This window comes from Mastigoproctus giganteus, chromosome 3 (assembly GCF_048544385.1).
Source record: "Mastigoproctus giganteus isolate SK-2022 chromosome 3, ASM4854438v1, whole genome shotgun sequence".
NCBI classification, from domain to species: domain Eukaryota; kingdom Metazoa; phylum Arthropoda; class Arachnida; order Uropygi; family Thelyphonidae; genus Mastigoproctus; species Mastigoproctus giganteus.
This window is the reverse complement of record NC_143577.1, coordinates 72,804,485-72,823,186: the sequence shown is the minus strand read 5'-3', so window position 1 is coordinate 72,823,186 and position 18,702 is coordinate 72,804,485. Positions and strand designations below refer to the sequence as shown.

Here is an 18,702-nt window from a genome sequence, read left to right as displayed (position 1 = left end):
AGAAGGAGACTTGTCAAGACAATCCTAATTTCCATGACTGTATTGTCACTAGAGATGAGTGTTGGATGTTTCAGTGTGACCAAGAGATGAAGTATCAGAGTGTGCAATGGACTTCAAAATCATCACCAAGGCCCAAAAGTTTTGTTTACCAAAGTCCAGGAACAAGAATGCTGATCATGTTTTTAAACGAACAGATTGTGATTTACAAGGAATTTGTGCCTGAAGAGGAGAGATTCAATGCTGAATTCATGTTTAGGTGCTTCAATATTGAAGCACATTTCCCAGATGAAGTTCCCAGCTGGTTCTCATTGCATAACAATGCCCCCTCCCATTCCACTGTTATTGTGAAGACAGTTCTGACAAAACATGACATTTTGATGATCAACAATTCACCCTTCTCTCCTGATCTAGCACCAGCGATCTTCTTCCTCTTTCCCATGGTGAATACTGCCCTTCAAAGGAGAGAGATTTCAGGGGGTTGAAGACAAAGAAAAACATAACCACTGAATTGAACATCATCTCTTTGGATGCGTTCGCTGACTCTTTTCAGAGACTTTCAGAATGTTGTGACAAAGTGCATTCAATCAGGTGGTGATTGCTTTGAATAAAAATAAAATCACCTTTGAGCTCCACTTTGTATTCTTTTTTTTGTTGCACCAGTCTGGGAACCTTATTACCACAACTTGTATATTTTGATTATATGATGATGATAATGGATGCAGAATTAATTTACTTCTCCACATTTAGGAAATCCTATTCCCAGATGTGATAGAACAGGGATCACCAGTTAGTTTTCATTGCAATCCATATTAGAAAAAAATATCTTATTGCGGTCTGCATGCTTGAAATTAAAATGAAATTAATAAATCGTCTAATAAATATTAGGTGATATTTGTATTCATTTATGTAATTACTATAGATACAATGTTAAAATTTATGTACATATGCATATTAATGAGAAAAATTACATTTTTTTTCCTAAAACAATTTTTGTAAAGTTTGTTCCAAACTTTACAAAAATTACTTGATATTCAAAGCAAATTTCACAGATGATCATTCGTTAGCTGAGATTGAAACCTGTTCTTAATATGGTTCATTTTTGAAAATGTTGATTCACATATTTATGTTGATCTAAACATTCTACATAATGGAGTACACAGTTTCCTTATTTCATGATACTTTTCATGTTGCATGAATTCTCCCTAAAATTGTTGCAAATCACTCAATTCATTCATTTTATCTTTCAAAGCAAAATCTTTTTGAAAATCAATCATTTCTAATTAATTGCAGTGCAGCTAAGTCGGTGTTGTTAGAAATTAATAATTTCTCATTAATTGGTTTAGTTGTCAGTGTAGTGGAAGGAAATAAACAGTGATGGTTGCTGGAACTTTTGCAGTTCCTTTACTTGTTCTGTATACAGGGTTCATGTTGGAATACTTGGATTTTGGAATAATGCAAAAATTTTTTGCTAGACCTTTTCTGCAATGGTACACTTGCAACATTCAAACCACGTGCTTTGATATTTTCTTTTAAATGGTTTGCATATTAAACTATGTGCGGTTGCATTAATATGCACATTATTTCCAGTAATTCCATAATTTGAGGAGTATTTCTAAAGTTTTATCATTTGAAAATAAAATAGAAAAAATAATATAGAATTACAACCATTTGTATACATGTAATCCAATTTTTAGAGTAATATCTTAAATATTATTTATTTTTAGGTTTAAAAGTTATCTACTGAAACCAATTTCACAAATGAAAATACCTTTGGCAGTAATAAAATACCATTTTTTCTGACGGACTGTCCGGAAAGCAAATCCACTACAGTATTATGCAGATATTACACAGATGTCCATCATACACAATCATCAACAACTGGGTTGCTGAATTCAGTAAGGATCATAGAATCACCAAAGATGAATCTAAGTCTTGGACAGTCTGTGACAGAAAACAGTGATCTTTGTGAACTAATTTTTGAAGATCATCAGTTGCATTATAATATAGCAAAGACACAAAGCATGTCCCATAAATTAGTCCATATTTTTCATAAAATATTGAGCAAAAGAAAAAAAAAATTTTTTTTTTTTTCTTTTGCTCAATAGTGTGTGCACCAAGCACGCATAGCAGAAGTTAAGTGAAACTTCTTTAGGCGAACATTTTGTCACTTGACTGAGGATCCCGGATTGACCATATGAATGCCACAGGTGATGAATCTGCATGAATGGCAGCCTCGGAGATATGAGACGTTCCGTTACCAAATCTAGTTTCAGCAAGTGTATGGCATCAGATGATATTTAAAACCATTTGGTTTTGATAGAATCACTTTGTTCTTGAGAGAGCCACAAAATCTGTTTCAGACTGGCATTTGACTTGCATCCTTATTTAGAAATACTGGAAATCACTCTCCTCTTCAAGAAAAGCATGATCTTGAGCCGCTGCTGCAATCGTCACATCGTTCTTGAATCAAAGCCGATTACACGGAACAGCCTGAACTGAAATCATTATCCAGCAAGGCATGTATGTTTAAACTGTGCATGGATGCTTCGATGTTTCTTAAAATCCTGTTGCTGCTTAGGATGTATATTACACCTGCCATATGTTGAACGATTTGGAGTACTTCTGGCAATTGGTTTTGGCTCCTTTACTTTTCATTTACAACTGAGCTTTAAGGACTCTTCATTGTTTTCATTTGTAGTATCAACTTCCAGGACCCCTTCCAAATTCACTTCTAACATTTCTGGGGAGGTATAAGGCTCTGAAGATGTGGATAGACCTTCTTCCTACTTCTTTATTCAACTCCATTGCATGCTGTAATTTCTTAAGCTGCCGAAATAGCTTAGATCTCTCCTTTGTACTCAATGGATGTGGTTTTTGTGGTCTCATTGCACGTATATGTGCTCTATACGCCTTACAGTGCTTACTATTAGTCTTCAACATGTTGAATTATAAAGTTTTTTCCGTTTTTTTTTTTTTTATTAAATACGGTGGAGAATGATGAAAGAAATAGCATGATGCAACCAGTAGGAGTACTGATTAGGTCGTGCATTGCTTGTGCCTGGTATGGAGTGGTACAATGGCAGGGGGAATGATTAGTTTCGCCGCATTTTCGTCTATCCACAGACGAATTGCATGTATATGTACTCTGTATGCCTTACAACACTCACTAGAGTGGACCTCCGCTTTACGATTGGTTCCTGTACAATCAAATCTTCAAGATGGACACTCCATAACAAAATATCATTTACTATACGATATATAATAAGTGCTGGCCATTGTGATCATGTTTGCGAATAGAATTTTAATTCTTTTAATGGTGGTTCTACTAAACGAAAATAGGAGGAATATTATCCACAGGCTATAAAAGTAAAGATATAAAGTACAAATTTATTCTTTATTACTTTACCAATTAACAAAATTAAATGATATGTGAAAATCTGAAGATTATTTTCTACAGGTTAACAAATGAAAGAAAAAGAAAGGAAGGTAAGAAAGTCAACTACACCGGGTATTCCCAGGTGGTCACCTCCCAATTACTCACCAGGCTTAACATTGCTTAACTTCGATGATTGCACGAGAACCGGGGAATTTAGCCTAGTATGATAGTTGACTGTTGAGAGTGCCTGTAATGTGTTTAGTTATGGCTACTGTCACATTTTTTGTCAATCCATGAATGCAAGTTACTCTCATATGAAAACTGCCTTCAGCGTGCCTGAAGAAGCTTCACTTCAAAAATCTTCACTGAGATGAATATGAAAAGATTTGAATGCAGGCCAGAAGAAGGAGAATATGTGAAAATACAATTGTTATAAAATTGGCCCAGAATTCGAAAAGTTTGTTAGCCACTTTGTGACTGAATGAAATTGGGATTCATTAGTCTGATCTAGAGAACAAAGAACAGTCCATGGAGGCACATTGTGAAGGATCTTCCGTTACTTTTCACGAAAATTTCGAAGGGCACAGTTAGCTACCAAAGTGAGGAGATCAGTTTTTTTGGAATTTTGGGGTGATATTTGTTAATTACTTAAAATAGTAACTCCAGTACAGGTTAATCTTATCCTTCCTTGGGGAGAAAACTGTTCAGAGTGATCATCTGACAGTGCTCCCACTTTTAACCATGGAGATAATTGACAGTTTAGGTTATGAATTGTTTTCACACTCTCCTTGTTCTTTAGACATGGCCCTTTCGATTACTACTTGTTTCTTGGACTGAAAAAACATTACAAAGGGTATATATCAGTTGTACAGATCTTAAATGTAACTTTGTTAAAAAAATTTGATTCATTTTCAGATTTCTTTATTACAGGCAGTTCCCGACTTTACAAGCCTAGTGCATGCTCGTAGAGCAAAAACTCGTGAAGCGGGAATTTATTTTCCGTAGACGTACAGGTAATTCTCGACTTTACGAGTTAATTTGTTCTTAGTGCGCACTCATAAAGCAAACTCGTAAAGCGGAAATTTATTTCCCATAGACATAATGTTAAAAATAAGGGTTATGTTATCAATAATGAAATTACTTAGCTAATTAACTGGTCCTTGAGGTTGTTACAGACATTCTCTCAGATATCCCAGATAAGCTGCACTTGCTACCTGGGAGTCTAAAACGCTGATGGAACTGATATTCGGGTGACACTCAAGTCAAGTGGACCCAATTTCGGCGAAGTCCGGACGGTCTGTGACAGCCAAATCCTCTGCTTGCACCTTCACGATGGTGAGACTGTTAGTAATCCTGGGTATAACCTCCATGCACAAGTACATGATGGGTGACCACCCAGGTGGGAACCAACGTAAGCAGGGGTCGAGGTGTGGCACCCACACCACATGGAGGAACGCCGCCCCTCTATGTTACCAGGCAGTACTAGGTGGTAGATGACTCTCATCAACCGGTGAAATACCACCACTTTGCTTATTGGAGGCTTAAAGTGGTGGAACCCATGTTTAGTCTCTAGAGCTAAGTTCCGGCCAACCTTTCCCTATCTCTTCCATCATGCAGTATGATTGATGACTTTTGAGGTTATGATGAACGTTGTGGCAAGATCCAATATTCCTTACATTTCGAGGGTACAGCTCTAAAACGGTGTTCGCAAGCCGGCCACTAGTTAGTACACCGGATCGAACCTATTGGTAACTCTTTAGGAGGCTTCTGGATCAGCTAGTGTATAATCTTGCTACCTCTACTCTGCCAGATAGTGACTGGAGGGAGTCCAAGTAGTGTGTATGCGGGGAGCATTGTCGAGGCCACGTTATGTCAAGGATCTGGGTATATTCTTACCATGTGTACGCCATATCCAAAAATTTCATTACTTCATACAGCATGTCCCACCCACTTTTTCTTACTATTGAATACACCATGAATTGTCAAACTAATAGAGCAAGCTTATCTGCGAAAAGATCTAAACCTCCCAAGCACTTCCTAATTCATTTCACAAATATACGTGGTCTCAATCCTAATCTCAACGATGTCCATTTCCACTTGCAGTCTGCCAAACCCCATGTACTTTTTCTGACAGAATCTCAGTTATCGGTTGATTCAACTACTGCTCATCTCAGATGCCCAAATTATTCGCTGTATGATTCCTTTTGCCTCAAAGGTGGTACTTCTGCATATGTCCGTTCTGATATTCCCTGTCAGAGACTTGGCAATTTGGAATCTCCTCTCGTTGATCTTCTCTGGCTTAAAATCTCTCTACCTCATTGTGTCAAATTCATCTGTTGTCTCTACCGTTCTCCCAACTCCACTAATCACTTGGAGCTCTTTGACTTCCTCTCTTTGCAACTTGACTTTCTCCAGTCCAACTTTCCTAACAGTGAGGTAATTTTCCTTGGTGATTTTAATGTTCACAACTCCAGTTGGCTTCCGTTTTCTAGTCACACCGACCCTGCAGGTCGAGATGCTGAGGCTTTTGCAATTACTAACGACCTAGCACAGATTGTTCATTTACCTACAAGAATACCGGACAATCCTAATCATACAGCCAATACGCTTGATCTTTTTCTCACAAACAACCCTTCTAAGTACACGGTCGAAATGAGAGGTCCTTTAGGCACTTCAGATCACAACTTGGTGATTGTCTCTTCTCCAATGGAACCTTTATCTCATGGCTATTCCCAACCTCGTGTTGTTTGGAATTACAAGAATGCAAAATGGGATGACCTGCCAGACTTCTTTTCTTCTTTTCCTTGGTCGGATTACTGTTTCAAAACTTCTGATGGCAGCGTTTGCTCAGATCGTGTCAGTGAAATTATTCTTGCAGGAATGGAATCCTTTATCCCACACTCCACTTTAAAATCTCGTCCTTTATCTAAACCTTGGTTTTCCAATAAATGTGCTAAAGCTGTCCAAGACAAGAATGTTGCATATCGTAATTGGCTTGTTTCTAATTCTTCAGTTTCATTTTCTGCTTACACCAAAGCTCGCAACAATTGTAAAGCAGTTATTAATCAGTCCAAACTAGAGTTTGAACAGGCTAACAGTAGAAAACTTGCTTCTTGCCCTAATGGTAGCCGAGCATTCTGGTCTCTTGCCAAAGCTATTGGCCACAACTTTTGCCCATCTCTGCTCCCACCTCTGTCCAAACCAGATGGTTCTGTTGTCACTTCAGCCAAGGATAAAGCTAACCTGCTAGCATCCCATTTTTCTTCCAGCTCATGTATTAATGATCTTGGTAAAACACCTCCCACCATTCCCAACATGCTCCATTCAATGCCTCCTGTGGTCTTCCGTCAAAAGGATATCAGAAGGATTTTGATGAATCTTGATGCTAAGCAGGTCCTAATGGTATTTCTCCACTTGTTCTCAACACCTGTGCTCCTGAACTTACTCCTATTCTTTGCCGCCTTTTTTCACATTCTTATTCCAAAGGTGTTTTTCCTTCTGCTTGGAAATTTGCTCATATCCGATCAGTTCCTAAAAAGGGTGACAAATCCCTCCCATCCAATTATCGTCCCATTGCAATTACTTCTACTCTTTCTAAAGTAATGGAGAAATCAGTTAACCGCCAACTCTTAAACTACCTAGAAACCTTCCGTCTGATCAACGATCGCCAGTATGGATTCCGTCAGTGTCGATCCACTGGTGATATTCTGGCTTATGTTACCCATTTATGGACTAATTCAATGGAAAGGTTCGGTGAAACACAAGTAGTTGCTCTTGACATCTCAAAGGCTTTTGATCGTGTTTGGCATAAAGGTCTTCTAAACAAGCTTCCATCTTATGGTTTGCCAACTGTTTTTAGTAATTGGTTATCCAGTTTTCTCTGTGATCGCTCACTGAGGGTGATGGTAGATGGCTCTCTGTCTTCTAACTTCTCCACTAATGCCAGTGTCCCCCAAGGTTCAGTTCTTTTCCCCACTCTTTTCCTCTTGTATATCAATGACCTTCTTCCATTGACTGGAAATCCTATCCATAGTTTTGCCGATGATAGCACATTCCATTCAACTTTCCATTTTGAGAAAGCTTGTGCTGCTCAATCAGCTTCAACTTCTCGAAAATCTGCTACCAATTCCTTAAATTCCGATCTTCGGGTAATTCTCCAGTGTGGCAAAGACAACTTAGTTGATTTCAACCCTTCTAAAACTGTCTTGTCTTATATCTCGCAAAAAGGATTCTTCTGCTCCTATGCTTATCTTTAGTGACACTCCAATTTCTAGGCAAAATGATATATCTCTTTTAGGGATTACCCTGACTTCTAATCTCTCTTGGCACAAGCACATTACAAATATTGCTTCCTCTGCATCTAAAAAACTTGGTTTTCTCTTTCGCTCTCGGCGTTACTTTTTTTCCAAGCAGCTGCTCACTCTGTATAAATCACAAATCCGCCCTGCCATGGAGTATTGTTCCCATATCTGGGGTGGTGCCCCCACAACCTCTCTGAGGTTTCTTGATTCCATTCAGAAGAGGGCAGTTAGGTTAATTAATGATTCATCTCTAACAGAGTCTCTCCACTCGCTTTCTCATAGACGCACTGTTTCTGCTGCATGCCTCTTCTACAGATACTTCCATGGGCACTGTTCTTCTGAATTGGCTTCTATAATTCCCGCTCTCTCTTTCAAAACAGTCCGAACACTTGCTGCCACCAGCCAACATCCATTTACTATCCAACTTCAAACCCACAGAACCAACTTTTCATCTTCCTCATTTATTCATTCAACTGCCGTTTTCTGGAACAGCCTTCCTTCATACATATTTCCTGAAAATTACAATCTATAGAAGTTCATGTCCAATATCAACAAATATCTTCTTTCGTCTTCTCAACCTCCAACCCAAGCACGGTACTAAGTACTATAGGTTCTAATAACTCTCGTGTTTGGGGTTCACATAAAAAAAAAAAAAAAATTAGTTTATGTTTAAACAATAATTGATTTATCCAAAAATGAAAATGTAGGCTGTAAAATCAAGCACATTATAATAATAGAGAAATTATTTATGACTTACAAATATTAAAGAATGTTTATTCTTCATCATTATCATCGACTAAATGTACACTTGCTGATCGCTCATTACTGGCTCGGCACTCATTGGTTTGTTGCACAAGGAGTCTTCTTCAGAAATGCTTCGAGGCATTTATTTCCAAGATAATCTTTTCTTTTCTTTATAAATTTCAATAGCATGTATAAGCATTTTTTAATGCAATGGACAAATTGCAACTAACATGATTTGCATGGAGTAACAAGTTTACGAAGCTTAAAAAAAAAAAAAAAAGGAATGAAGAGGAGATTCTGAAAATTTATTTATGGTTTTTATATAGCATGAATCAGAGCTGTAATACTCAATATGTTCTACGTTGATAATAATATTAGTAAATTAATAAGAGGAGTTTACCTCAATATAGTACGTGGAACACTTCCGTATGATACCCTCCAGAAATTAAAACGGAAAAAACGAAAAAATCGACAACTTACCGGTACATTAAAGTAAAATATAAATAATTAAAGTAAAATATAAATAATTAAATAATCAATTTAACACAATTCAAAATCAATTCAAAACAATTAAAATTCAAATTAACGCAATTAAAAGAATCTAACGAAAATATTCAAAACGATTTTCCTTCCTGAAGCTGACAATGCTTTTCGACCGACTGTCGTGATCACAGGAATGAAAATTACCGAATCAGGCTAAACCTGCAACTTAAATAGTGATTATATGTCTTCGCGCATGCGCGTAAAGGTCCACGCATCGGAGATCAAATATGGCCGCCGAACATTAACAGAATTCTCGTGTAATTTAATTTCAACGGTTTCTGCAATTAATAGTCGCGTATAATTACGTTGAACGTTAAGTATTTTGGCCTCGTTAAATAAAAAAGTATGTTTTTCGTTAATGGCACGAAAGGCTAATTCTGACGCTGCTGAACGAGAAGCACGAACTGAGGCTTCGTGTTGATTTACACGAATATTAAGCGAAAACCGCGTCGAACCTTGGTAAGACGAGTCGCAATCACCGCAAGAAATGTTGTATACTAGATCATTAATTTGTCTTGCGAACGCGGAAAGAACCGAGCGATTGTTCAGTATAGTGTGTAACTTCCGTATAGGCCTAGCTATAATTTTAAATTCGGTATCTTTAAAGAATCTGTTAAGCCGTTTGTGCCACTGTTCAACATATGGGACAGAAATAAAGTATTTTTTGATATTACTATTGTTGATTGGTGTAGTATTTTTTATCCTATCCTTAGCTTGTACCCTAATTCGATTTATTGTGTTAATGGGATAACCCCTGTTCAAGAATCTGCTAGTTAATATTTGTATTTCTGAGTCCAAAGCAGAATCCGTCGTTAAATATTTATAGGCATTTAGAAATTGATTAAAGATAATCGATCTTTTGTAGGTGAACGGGTGGTAGCTATTATAATGTAGAAGCATACCGGTGTTTGTGGGTTTTCGATAGATGCTAAATTGTATTTTGTTCGAGTCACGGGTAAGCGTGAAATTTAGAAAGTTTAATGACTTAGTATCCGTATCTTCCCTTTCCAATGTAAATTTGAGTCTAGAATGAATATTATTAAACGAATGTAAAATGTCTTGGATAGTACTACTATCAGTAATAACTAGAACATTGTCTAAATACCTCCCATAGTATGTGATACGGGGACGAAAAGGTGTCAAATGTATCTGCTCAATCGTTGAGAGATAGATCTCTGACATTAAGCCACTCAGGCTCAAACCCATTGGTAATCCAAAAATTTGTTTGTACACCTTGTCTCGAAAGGTGATGTAGTTAGCCTCAACTAATAGTTTAATTAAGTGAAAAATTTCCTTAATAGGCAGCTTCGTATAATTAATCGGTGTCGAGTTTTTATTTAACATATCCCAAATAATATCTAATGTGTATTCAACGTTTACATTCGTATATAATGAGGTAACATCTAATGAGAATAAATTGTCATTGTCGCCGAGTCTACAGTCTTTAAGATTATTAAATAATGTATCGTAATTCTTAATCCCAAATTGTATAACCTGTCTAAAAGGTTTTATAATATTATATACATGTGTGGCTAAGGCTGAAAATGCCGAGTTCCTGTAGGAAACAATAGGTCGAATCGGAAATCCAGGCTTGTGTAATTTACCTGACCAAAAAGTGCAGGAATATTGTATGTTCTGGACTTCAATTCCTTCAACTGAACCATAGTAATGTAGTCGTTTTTACGATATGTGGTTAACGTTTTATTGTATTGATTTACCAAATTGGTAAACAGTGCCGGGTCCACTTCACGATAAGTGGAGGTATCAGACACAACTGAATCTAACTTATTAATATAATCATGTTTATCTAGTATTACCACTGTATCTCCTTTATCTGCCCTCTGTATAATAATGTCCTTATTTTCTCGAAGTTCTCGTAAAGCTGAACTGTCATGTGTATTCAATTTAGGAAGTCGCGTTTCTTTTATGTTATTCACTACTTGGTTAACTTGTTGAATATATACATCTTTTTGTGGAACACTACGAAGTCCAAATTCAATATCAATTACGCATTGTTTTTTTGGCAGCTTTCGAGGTGGTAAATTATAATTTAATCCTTTGGATAAAAGTGAAATCTGGTCCTGCGATAGTGTACACGAGGAAAGATTTGTAACCTGTTGATATGTCGGTTCGTTGGATACTGGGTGAGGGGGTGTTCGTGAACTAGCCGACATATTCTGTGGTAGTGCGTTATGTGTCTGTAGGGGGGAAGTCACCCAACTCGTGTGAACTTGGTCGCAAGCTCGCGACAATGTGTTAGAATTCGCATGAACGTGTCTTGAACTATTCGATAATGCTTGCAACTTATTAACGTGTCTGTTTTTTATTTCTGAGGCTTGTGCTTCCCGTCGCAAATCTATGGAGGTCTTCAATACAGACCAATCGTTCGGATGTAGATAATTTTTTAATTTATCGCGAAGCTTCCTAACCTGGGAAATGTATTTTTGTTTATCCGAATATTGAGATTTTAAGGCAAGCTTAACAATATTACGTGATGTCGCCAGTGAAAGTTGTTTTATGCCTGAAATTTTTTGATTTAAATTCACCCTGGCAAACTTCGGAACGATGTTGTTTTGAAGGCAATATTTTAGGAAAGAAATATGGTAACTTTGGGCCGAGTACCTTAGTGTAGATTTAATGTAATTTTGTACCAAGCCATTCAAAAAATCTCCCATAATTGTGTGTATCGATTGTATACTACTGGAGAGACAGGAAGTGAATGAAATAGTCAATAAGAGTTTGAAAATTAATTAGATAGTATGAATCAGAGCTGTAATACTCAATATGTTCTACGTTGATAATAATATTAGTAAATTAATAAGAGGAGTTTACCTCAATATAGTACGTGGAACACTTCCGTATGATACCCTCCAGAAATTAAAACGGAAAAAACGAAAAAATCGACAACTTACCGGTACATTAAAGTAAAATATAAATAATTAAAGTAAAATATAAATAATTAAATAATCAATTTAACACAATTCAAAATCAATTCAAAACAATTAAAATTCAAATTAACGCAATTAAAAGAATCTAACGAAAATATTCAAAACGATTTTCCTTCCTGAAGCTGACAATGCTTTTCGACCGACTGTCGTGATCACAGGAATGAAAATTACCGAATCAGGCTAAACCTGCAACTTAAATAGTGATTATATGTCTTCGCGCATGCGCGTAAAGGTCCACGCATCGGAGATCAAATATGGCCGCCGAACATTAACAGAATTCTCGTGTAATTTAATTTCAACGGTTTCTGCAATTAATAGTCGCGTATAATTACGTTGAACGTTAAGTATTTTGGCCTCGTTAAATAAAAAAGTATGTTTTTCGTTAATGGCATGAAAGGCTAATTCTGACGCTGCTGAACGAGAAGCACGAACTGAGGCTTCGTGTTGATTTACACGAATATTAAGCGAAAACCGCGTCGAACCCTGGTAAGACGAGTCGCAATCACCGCAAGAAATGTTGTATACTAGATCATTAATTTGTGTTGCGAACGCGGAAAGAACCGAGCGATTGTTCAGTATAGTGTGTAACTTCCGTATAGGCCTAGCTATAATTTTAAATTCGGTATCTTTAAAGAATCTGTTAAGCTGTTTGTGCCATTGTTCAACATATGGGACAGAAATAAAGTATTTTTTGATATTACTATTGTTGATTGGTGTAGTATTTTTTATCCTATCCTTAGCTTGTACCCTAATTCGATTTATTGTGTTAATGGGATAACCCCTCTTCAAGAATCTGCTAGTTAATATTTGATATTGAATTTGGACTTCGTAGTGTTCCACAAGAAGATGCATATATTCAACAAGTTAACCAAGTAGTGAATAACATAAAAGAAACGCGACTTCCTAAATTGAATACACATGGCAGTTCAGCTTTACGAGAACTTCGAGAAAATAAGGACATTATTATACAGAGGGCAGATAAAGGAGATACAGTGGTAATACTAGATAAACATGATTATATTAATAAGTTAGATTCAGTTGTGTCTGATACCTCCACTTATCGTGAAGTGGACCCGGCACTGTTTACCAATTTGGTAAATCAATACAATAAAACGTTAACCACATATCGTAAAAACGACTACATTACTATGGTTCAGTTGAAGGAATTGAAGTCCAGAACATACAATATTCCTGCACTTTTTGGTCAGGTAAATTACACAAGCCTGGATTTCCGATTCGACCTATTGTTTCCTACAGGAACTCGGCATTTTCAGCCTTAGCCACACATGTATATAATATTATAAAACCTTTTAGACAGGTTATACAATTTGGGATTAAGAATTACGATACATTATTTAATAATCTTAAAGACTGTAGACTCGGCGACAATGACAATTTATTCTCATTAGATGTTACCTCATTATATACGAATGTAAACGTTGAATACACATTAGATATTATTTGGGATATGTTAAATAAAAACTCGACACCGATTAATTATACGAAGCTGCCTATTAAGGAAATTTTTCACTTAATTAAACTATTAGTTGAGGCTAACTACATCACCTTTCGAGACAAGGTGTACAAACAAATTTTTGGATTACCAATGGGTTTGAGCCTGAGTGGCTTAATGTCAGAGATCTATCTCTCAACGATTGAGCAGATACATTTGACACCTTTTCGTCCCCGTATCACATACTATGGGAGGTATTTAGACGATGTTCTAGTTATTACTGATAGTAGTACTATCCAAGACATTTTACATTCGTTTAATAATATTCATTCTAGACTCAAATTTACATTGGAAAGGGAAGATACGGATACTAAGTCATTAAACTTTCTAAATTTCACTCTTACCCGTGACTCGAACAAAATACAATTTAGCATCTATCGAAAACCCACAAACACCGGTATGCTTCTACATTATAATAGCTACCACCCGTTCACCTACAAAAGATCGATTATCTTTAATCAATTTCTAAATGCCTATAAATATTCAACGACGGATTCTGCTTTGGACTCAGAAATACAAATATTAACTAGCAGATTCTTGAACAGGGGTTATCCCATTAACACAATAAATCGAATTAGGGTACAAGCTAAGGATAGGATAAAAAATACTACACCAATCAACAATAGTAATATCAAAAAATACTTTATTTCTGTCCCATATGTTGAACAGTGGCACAAACGGCTTAACAGATTCTTTAAAGATACCGAATTTAAAATTATAGCTAGGCCTATACGGAAGTTACACACTATACTGAACAATCGCTCGGTTCTTTCCGCGTTCGCAAGACAAATTAATGATCTAGTATACAACATTTCTTGCGGTGATTGCGACTCGTCTTACCAAGGTTCGACGCGGTTTTCGCTTAATATTCGTGTAAATCAACACGAAGCCTCAGTTCGTGCTTCTCGTTCAGCAGCGTCAGAATTAGCCTTTCGTGCCATTAACGAAAAACATACTTTTTTATTTAACGAGGCCAAAATACTTAACGTTCAACGTAATTATACGCGACTATTAATTGCAGAAACCGTTGAAATTAAATTACACGAGAATTCTGTTAATGTTCGGCGGCCATATTTGATCTCCGATGCGTGGACCTTTACGCGCATGCGCGAAGACTATTTAAGTTGCAGGTTTAGCCTGATTCGGTAATTTTCATTCCTGTGATCACGACAGTCGGTCGAAAAGCATTGTCAGCTTCAGGAAGGAAAATCGTTTTGAATATTTTCGTCAGATTCTTTTAATTGCGTTAATTTGAATTTTAATTGTTTTGAATTGATTTTGAATTGTGTTAAATTGATTATTTAATTATTTATATTTTATTTTAATTATTTATATTTTACTTTAATGTACCGGTAAGTTGTCGATTTTTTCGTTTTTTCCGTTTTAATTTCTGGAGGGTATCATACGGAAGTGTTCCACGTACTATATTGAGGTAAACTCCTCTTATTAATTTACTAATGTTATGGTTTTTATACATTTGAAAATTTCAGTAAAGGGCAAACACATTTCATCATAATAAAGTAAAAACCCACACAATTCCAGCTGTCGGTATTTTCACAAATGCAGTAACATCGAGTTTACTACCCATTTATAATTGCTTGCAGAAAAGCCCAATAAACCAGAAAGTGCAAATTGTTTTTGTTGTTTTATGGTCATGACTTCCAGAAATGTGCTTTAGAAAAATATCACAAAGCCGTTCAAAATTGGTTCTTATAACATATGATAATGATGAAAGTGTAATACATTTAATGATTTGAATTGGTAACTAATACAATTTATACTGTAAAAACAACCTTTTAGGGAGTTATATAGTGAAAATTTTACTTCTGATATTGTGGAATGAATTACCAAAAAAAATGCGTTATTGGGTTCGCATTACGATATTTTTGCGATACGATGGTAAAGGATTAATATCATAAAGTGGAGTACACTGTATTGTATAGCTATGTGCGTGGTTTGAAATGTGGTATTTATGAATATTTAACATTCATTTTTTGCAATTAATGTTCATATTTTCGATTTTGTTGATACTTGAAAAAAAAAAAAAAAAAACTCGTAAATCCTGGAACTTGTAAAGCGAGAACTGCCTGTATTGTTAAAAACAGGAGTTATGTTCTCAACACTGAAATTGAACCATAGTAATGTTAAATAAAGGTCAACAAAACAATAGTTTATGCTTAAACAATGATTTATTTATCCAAAGAAGTGAAAATATAGCCTTTAAAATCAAGCAAATTGTAATAATAAAGAAATTATTTATGTCATGCAAATGTTAAAGATTTATTCTTCATCATCATCAAATAAATGCACACTCGTTGATGCTTCTTCACTTGTTGGCTCAACACTCGTTGGTTTGTTGGAAGCACATGGAGTTGTTTTCTTCTTTGGAAATGCTTCAAGAGTAGTGTATTTCCATACATTCGCTTTTATTTAGAAATTTCCTGATAGCATGCATAAGCATTTTTTTAAATCTATAGCAACTTTTTTAGTGCGCTCGAAATTTGAACCTTGTGAATCAAACATCTCAATTGCTTTTTCTATGTTGAAAAGCTTTGTCAAGCCCCTTGAGAGTGAAGGAACAAACAGGAGTTTCAGTTGTTAAACCTTCTTCCTCAGCTTCTTCACATTTTGCCATTTCAAGGTAGTCTTCATTTGTGAGCTCTCCATTATGTGTTTAAAGCAGATCACTGACGTCAGTTCTATAAACTTCACACTGCAATTGGTTAACAATATTAATGACTGTTTCTGTTTCATTTTGTATGATCTATGCTGGTTCTTGAAATCCTTCAAAATTATCAAACTGATGACAGAGTTTATTCCAAACACCCTTCATGTTCTTCTCTGTAATTTTGTCCAGGCTCGTTTTATCATTTTGATTGCATCTAAAATATGGAATTCTTTCCAAAATTCTTTAAGAGTTGGACCTTCCTCCTTATCTCTGCCTAAATAAATAAACATACACATTGTAGTAATGTATTGTATAGTTACATGCATGGTTTGAAATGCAGTATTTATGAATGTTTATCATTTATTTATTGGAATTAATGTTCATATTTTCTATTCTATTGATACATGATATTTGACAAAAAGAACTTGTAAACCTGGGAACTCAAAGTGGGAACTGCCTGTATTTCTATGGTAGGCCAAAAACTTTTCCCCTGCTCCTTGCACATTGATTCTTTTGGCCAGATTGTAAATGAAGTATTTTGCAAACTAGCATGCCAAACAAGTAATTTAGCCAACATTTTTGTTGTTTTAGAAACTACTAAATTTAACAATATATGCTTAAAAGCCAACACTATGTAGTCCTACTCATGTTTGGCTAAGTATAGTGTAATATGTGTGCAAACATATACTTCAGTTAAACATTTTCTTGTATTCATTTTAAAGAAAGTCATAGAAGAGAGAGAGTTGGTTCATAAAATGAGTGTAATGATTTTGGAATCACAACTATTACTTGTTGGAATCTTATATATTACCTGGAATGTTCTTTGCCCATCAACTGTGGTATTCCTCCATAGGAATGCCACAGTTGGTATCCCCAATTTTGACATAATTTACATACAGATATTTGCATATACACATGTTCTGCTCACATTATTATTACTGTGTTCCAGTATGTGTTTACATGTTCTGAAAATATATATCCGGACTTTGTATATCTTATGTTTTAATAGTTATGTTTACATATTTGATTTCTAAAATAAAAAATTTTACTTTTACATCTTAGGGTTTTTTTTTTTTTATGTGAGTACCATTAAGGAAAGTTTAGTATGTGCCATTATGTTTACTGGCTATTGAGCAGTTTGTTCTACATTGTGTATTGTAGTTGCTTTTGTTGTTAAAAGAAGGTTACTTTAAATATATGCGTTTTTTTATTTTTAAGAGAATTCATTTGGGAAAGAAGATTAAGTTACCTTGAATTTGAGTTATAGTAGTTCATTTTCATTAGTTGATGTTGATAACTGTTTTGTGTAAGTTGATTTGGTGCATCAACTTCGACTTGGTCATGGAATGTCAGGATTTTGCAATGTACTATGTAATCGAATGGAACATGGAAGGGAATAAGAATAAATAAATGAAGCAAAGAACTTAAAATAGAATTGATTCCTTTTTTATGACAAAATGTGTAATTTACACTGCAGCATATGATATGGATATGTATTAATTAGTTGTCATTAATTTGGAAGAAAAATAGCACAGTTCCAGATAAAGGTGGATCTCTTTTAAAATTCATTTTTCAATTTCTAAAAGTTATCAGGTATACATTTGAAATGGCATTGTGAAAGTTCAAAATATTACTCAGTAACTTTAAAACCAAAAATGCCTCTGGTCATGTTTAGATTTGATTCATTTTTCTTTGTATTTCTGTGAGAAACATGCTGAGACCATTGACTTCTATGTTTGAACGAACATCAGTGCTAGTGAGGATCAGATACTAAGCGACAGAAAAAAGTTTACATTAATTTTATGTACTGTCCATATACAGTACATTTGTGCGTGCATCCTGATGAATGGGATGATCATTGTTAATATTTTTATGACATCCTAAACTTGAAAACAGTGCTGGTGGTATGTGTTATGAAAGTTAAATTGCAGTCTTCAGTTAAACATTTTCTTATATTCATTTTAAAGAACATCACAGAAGAGAGAGTTTGTTCATAAAAAGAGTGCATAATGTTTTTGGAATAACAAACATTACTTGTTGGACTCGTATATATTCTTTGCACATTAACTGTGGTATTTCCCCGCAGCTTCTCCTGTTTTTACATAATTTACATACAGATGTTTGCATATACCACATGCTTATGTTCACATTATTATTACTGTGTTTATTAAGAAACATTTATTAAACTTTAAAAGTAATTAAAATGTAGTGCAAAGGACTATAAAAACATTTAATGACTCAAAACATTTTGCTTCAGGAAATTTGTGAAAATCCAAAGCTGTTTGTTGATGGTGCATGTAGTTGTGACGTTGTTCAAGGCTTACTTGGTAATTGCTGGTTTGTTGCGGCATGCTCGACATTAGCTCAAGAAAAAGAGTTATGGAATAAGGTGAGTACCTATAATTATATATCATGTAAGCTGTTTTACGGAAATAATTCTATCTGCTGAAAATTATTTATTCAGTTGTAACGCAGGGATTTCTTCTTCAATGTCATTTATGAAAATCAGAAACAACAGTGGTTGAAGAACTGATCCTTGTGGGACCTACTTCTGAAGTTACACCAATCTGAAGAATATCCATTAATCACAACCCTCTGCCTTCTACAGC

At 35.3% G+C, this 18,702-nt stretch overlaps 1 protein-coding gene across 1 annotated transcript in view; it reads left to right on the top strand.

Annotated features, from left to right (window-relative positions):
• The window catches only part of LOC150088081 (calpain-5-like), a 153,017-nt gene that overhangs the window by 23,225 nt on the left and 111,090 nt on the right, over nt 1-18,702 (top strand). The window contains exon 3 of the mRNA XM_090370561.1: nt 18,351-18,482. Within this exon, the coding sequence (XP_090226687.1) occupies nt 18,351-18,482 (132 nt within the window). The remainder of the gene's footprint in view (nt 1-18,350; nt 18,483-18,702) is intronic.